At 37.6% G+C, this 5,626-nt stretch overlaps 1 protein-coding gene across 1 annotated transcript; it reads right to left on the bottom strand.

Moving 5' to 3' along the window:
• Positions 1-332: 332 nt before the first annotated feature.
• On the bottom strand, positions 333-5,314 carry LOC109813852 (SLH domain protein). The gene is made up of 10 exons (XM_020378116.3): positions 4,901-5,314; positions 4,664-4,810; positions 4,299-4,384; positions 3,577-3,665; positions 3,373-3,476; positions 3,186-3,288; positions 3,035-3,110; positions 2,825-2,930; positions 1,417-1,948; positions 333-569 (listed from the first exon to the last, which is right to left on the bottom strand). Exons 1-10 carry the CDS (start codon positions 5,166-5,168, stop codon positions 476-478), a joined length of 1,605 nt encoding a protein of 534 aa, XP_020233705.2. The 5' UTR covers positions 5,169-5,314; the 3' UTR covers positions 333-475.
• Positions 5,315-5,626: the final 312 nt, after the last annotated feature.

Here is a 5,626-nt window from a genome sequence, read left to right on the forward strand (position 1 = left end):
GAGGAATAATAGAAACTTATTTGTATTGTGAGAGTAGTAGTAGTTGTGGTAATTGTTGTTGATGTTGTTGATGATACAATGAAGTTCCAATTTGCCTATTTATAGGCATGGTGCTCCATCTCTAGATGATGGTGGAAATATCTAGAATTTTCTATACTATTTAAATCTCTACACTCTTTTAGTTTTTTCTAGAGACTTTTACAACTTTTCTTATGATTCTAGAATTTTCTTTTCTTTTCTTATACATCTTATCTTAATTATGTTTCTAGAATACTCTTTTCTTTTCTAGAATTTGCATCATAATTTAACACTTTCCTTTCTGAATGTGTATATACCAAACAAAGGATGAGGCTCGTCATCACCCTTAGTCCTTTCCTTTCTCTCCCAAAAGACCATAATACAAAACAAAGCATTGTAGTCTAAAGAATTTATCTTTTTAGTAAATATATTGATATGTAGATATGTTAATTTACAATCAAGCTTGGTCCTCCCATTTCCATCTTCGCCCTACCTCTTCGAGAACAGCTGCCCGAGCTTGGCTTCTCCTTGCCTCGTCCTCCACCCAAGATCTGCAACATTTGCATAATTCATTAGAGTCCTAACTCCAAATATAATCACAATTTCTAGCAGGTTCACTTGGGTGAAAGTAATTTTACCAATTTGCACATCAACTGATTATTTTATAATGCTATGGCTATGCTACTAGTAACATAAATACATAATAGAACCAACCAAGTACTAATTAGATATATGACTGTACTTTTAGTACCATAAACTTAATTCATGTCCATCAAAATTTCTGCACCAGCATCACTCCAGAACTTTTTATACTTGGTTGCCTAAATGCACCCAAAGACAGGATTTAACTAAAAAGGTAAAAGAAATACCTAAAACCAGGACATGATCGCATCAAAAGTAAACAATTTAGATGTGCAAGGAAGAAAAAGACAGTAAAACAGAACAGTCTCCACTCTCCACCTAAATGTCCTCCCAAATCCTGAGTAAAGAACCATCAATCAATCTAAAAATAAAAGTTGTCTGACAAACATATTTGGGAAATAAATTTCCAAAATATTTACATTAGTATCAGCAACTTCCAGTTTGGCATCCCACCATTTAAGGTCTAAAGTACACCAGATTAACTTCAAATTACCAGTTGCCATATTGAATTGACCATCAGAGAAAACCATTTAGCTATCATAGCAATGTGTTTAGCAATACCATAGTAATCTGTTACGACATCAAATAAACTCCCAAACCTTCCCACTCCATGGCTTTACAAGCCTCCCAATATATAAATTGTGGTTTGAAAGGCCATAAATCAAAATGGATACTTTAGTTGACACGGAATTAAGGAGTATCCAAAATAATCACGACATTCTAAAAGTAGACTAACAAGAGTAAATCACAAATTACCTAAGAATCTGAAGAGCTTCTTTCTCAGCTTCTAGAGTGGATTTGGTGTCAAGCATTTCTTCATGCTTGAATTCTAAATCTTTGAGCAACTTTTGTACAACATGCCTTTCGTCCAGATATATGACTCTCTCTGATGCAAGTTTTTCTGATATCTCATCAATTTCTTTCTTTAAGCTAAGCAGCAGCTGCTTCTGACAATCCATCGCTGCCTTTTCTTTTAAATACTCCGCATATATCTTATCTTGATTGATCTCCTCATCTTGCAAATTTTTTACTTCCATATGATAAAGCCTCTCTACCTCAAAACCACGAATTTTCTCTTTATTAAGCTTCTCATCCCAAAACCTCTGTATATCTCCTCGGCTAAGCAACTCAGACCTGATCTCTTCTGCCTCAGCCAATCTGGCAGAATTCTCAGCTTCTATTCTCAACATTTCAGCTGATATTGCCTCCTTCATCCTGCCACTTGTCAGAGCCACCGCTGCTTGTGCTTTTGTTGAAGGTTTGTTTGGCTGAAATCGCTTGCTCTGTCCTGTAACAATAAGTTCACACAGATTCTTTGTAAGATCATTCTTCAACTAAGCATTCTTAGATACATAGAAATAATCCAAGTCTTAAATAAAATATATAACAAGCCTCACTATTCATTCATTAACTCAGCCTAATGATCATTATAGGTATACGGCACACCATCTATATCATCATCATATCATCATTATATAAAGGAAATACCTTTTCTCTTAACTTTTTTTTGTCTCCACTTTTACTGGAAAAATATTACAAACTTATTAACTCATTCTTTTACACATTATGGTGGTATCCTCTATACGTTACTTTTTCACTATAGGAAGTTTTCATATTTCTCTGTAGACGTAACCTACACTCCTATTATTACTCAGTACTCACATTGTGTCTCTCTCCCAGTTTCTCAATCATTTACATCTCCACATTTTTGGAACCATATATCATTTAACTACCCTAAACCACTATTTTTATTTTTATTTTTAAATAAATATATAGAGGCATGAAGTGTCTCTTCTCCCCTAGTAAGCATAAAATGGGTGCTGCTGGAAATTCTGAGTCTAGTTTTGCTTCTCATTTTGTTATGCTTCTACTGTTACACTTACACTTTCTTCTACACTTCAACATCAAACAACCTACACTAATTGATCTATTGTTCATTTGTTCCCATTCCCAGACAAATACTATAATAACCTAAACTGGAATTTAATTTATATAACTTTTAATGAAACGAAATATTTCTGATCTATCATGTCTCGTATTATCAAAGTTTTACCATCATTGACAACAAGAAATTACAGATAGAGACGTGTAAAGAAATTTGATGTATTTGATGAAACAAAAAGAAAAACATCAATGCATAGAGGAAAAGCCTGAGGAGTGATACCAAAAACTTTTCTAAGTATACTCCTATCCCCTGCCAACATGTCCACATAAACTGCTGGAGAAGTGATTTCCTTCACATCCATATAACCTGCTTTTTTAATTGATATCTGGACTGTAAAAAAGTCATGTATTAAGAGCTGAAAGAAAGGTGAAGTTTTTCACAATGAATATTGAAAACTATCCAAATACCTAACTTTTGAAAACAGCCTACCTGATCAATTACCCCAGAGAAAAATTCATATTCCAGCTGAGCTCTCCAATCTACTAGATCTTGTCGTGAGATGAATCTGAAGTGCACATATATTCAATTCAGTAAAATGAAATTTGATTGTACAGCGTAGAAGGATGGAATACAAATATACCTATCAGGAAAAAAGTTTATGTTTTCTTGACTGTCAAATCCATTGTAATTGGAACTATCATTCCATGATAATTTGCTGGGGATCACACCTGCTTCTGCTAAGACTTTATCCACAAATTCAAAAGCAAACATTTAAATTTCTGCACGAGACAAAATTATGTGTTGAAGTAAAGTTCCATCAATTTTACCTTGAATGGATCTAAAGTCTGGGTCGACAATACTGATATCATCAAATGCAGCAACTACAGATCCAGAAAGTGATACTATAGGAACGATCCTGTGTTTAGGATTCCTGGAAGACAAGGAATGGAAGTCAGACATAGCTACATATTTTTAGCTCATTCAGTCCCAGACTGCAAAGTTACATGCATGACATATCAGGAACTACTGACCTTTCCAAGGAAGAATTCAATTTAACTAGCCATCTAGCAAATTCTCTTCTGGTACACAATTCATTGGCTTCTACGTCATCTTCAATTATCTAGACATATCAACAAAAACCACAATATTCAAGCCTACAACTCTACCTAAGCATCCAAAACATAGCACAGTGTTAGCGCTACATTATGCAATGAAGACACGTGCAAGGCAATAAACTACAAGAGAAAATTCCACGCAAGCAAGCAGCACAATTTCAGGTGCACCATAGCATAAATGTTACACTACATGCAAAAGCATCCAATTCCAAGAGGCACAATAAATCAAATTTCATAATCACCATCATCATTTATAACAAAAACCAAAATGTCCATGTTTATTCCATTCCCGTTAACCTTTCTCTGGCTCTTTCCCCTCAGTTCTTGCTTTATCTTTGGTCCACAAACTTAAGAAGCAGTATAAATACAACCAAAACAAATGACCGGAGCAATTGTTTCCCAATTGCCAATACATTGAACTGAATTAAATACAATAGAGAGCTAAGGCTCACAATATCAAAGGCTTCTAGGTTTCCCATTAGTAGAGATTCAATTACAAAAGACAAAGTTACCTCGAAGCTCTACAACCATCAACGATTTAACACCGCGTAGGCAGATACTACTGGTCCCTCTGATTCACATTTAAAAACCACGCTTCTAATACATCAAAAGAAGAATAATTGCTTCTAGAAACAAACCTTCAGTGTCTTTAGGACTGACAATGCTTCTTCTTGTGTAGAATCCACCGAAACCGGGATCACAATTCGTTCAAGCTTTTCCACAGCTACAGACATGACAAGGAAAAACAAGGATAAGAAAACTACAAAAAGCAACCATAGAGTATTAGTAATACACAAAATCAGACCCTAAATTTACTAGTAGAGTAAACCAGTCAATTTATCCCTAAAATTCCAAAATGTGACTATTTCAGTTTCTGAAATTAGGAAACATTAAATTATGTCTGCAATTTCAGAGACAAATTAAGGAACTCAAACAACAAACGAATGCGATAATACCAAAACCACTATCATGATGAAAAAAACAAAAAGCACGAAGCATCTACCAGTTTCCGTAACGGCAACGCTGTTCTCGGACACAGTTGACTTGGTTCCGGCAGAAACGTCAGACTCCGGAGTGTCGTTTTGATCACGGCGAGTCTCCACGCGAGTCCACAGCCCTTGCAACGGTCTCGCGAACGGAACGTGGAACCCTAAACGCGCAGCAGAGATTTCCTTTGAGTGAAAAAGGAGAGAGGCACGCATTCTGAAGAAGAAGGAGAAGGTTTTGTGACGTAACGTACCTCTCCTGGAGGCGGCGAAGACGGCGAGGAGAAGAGCGAGGGAAGTGCCGAAGCCGAGGAGGGCGTAGGAAGGAGATGGGGAATTGGGGTGGATGAGGGGAGGTTTGTTGACGGTGGAGTGGGCCGGGGCGTGGGGGAGGGCCCAGCCGCCGAAGTCGTCGGGTGGGTCGGGGGAGGCCCAAGAGAGGGAGGCGGCGAGGGGGCGGCGGGGGAGGGGGCGGAGGGAGAGGAAGAGCGGAGGGGTGATAGAGGTTATTGCAGACCACATTTTGGGGAATTAGGGTTTGGTTGACTTTTGACTTTTGAGGAAGATGCGCAATGCGTTGGGAGTGAGAGTGTAACCACTAACCACTCACCACTGCGTCACAGCGCCGCTAGCGAACCCACACACCATCCGATGCGTCTTTCACTTACTCTAATATTAATTCTTCATAACTATTTAATATTCTAATAATAATTCTTCATAACTATTTAATATTTGAATGCTTATAACATGAAGTAGTTAAGTCGATGCCTCATTCATAAGGCACTAAAGTTACCGGTAATAATAAATTTTTCAACTTGTTTATATTTGTAAAATAGTTTTTATATTATATGCAGAGGTACGATGGAGGCGTGGTGGTGGAGACACGGTGACAGCGGAGGTACTGTCTCCTTCCACGGTGGTGGCAGTGGAGGTGCGGCTCCTTCGGGCGGTGGCAGTAGAGTCGCGGGCTCCTTTAAGCG

Source organism: Cajanus cajan, chromosome 11, assembly GCF_000230855.2.
Source record: "Cajanus cajan strain Asha chromosome 11, NIPB_CcT2T_4, whole genome shotgun sequence".
NCBI lineage: Eukaryota > Viridiplantae > Streptophyta > Magnoliopsida > Fabales > Fabaceae > Cajanus > Cajanus cajan.

Excerpts from the sequence above, each read along its gene's own strand:
- LOC109813852 (XM_020378116.3), bottom strand. The coding sequence starts at position 5,168 with ATGTGGTCTGCAATAACCTCTATCACCCCTCCGCTCTTCCTCTCCCTC. Across the intron at positions 3,666-4,298 it reads CAGTCCTAAAGACACTGAAG|ATAATTGAAGATGACGTAGA; the intron begins GTTTGTTTCTAG and ends TGATATGTCTAG. Across the intron at positions 3,477-3,576 it reads TTGAATTCTTCCTTGGAAAG|GAATCCTAAACACAGGATCG; the intron begins GTCAGTAGTTCC and ends CTTGTCTTCCAG.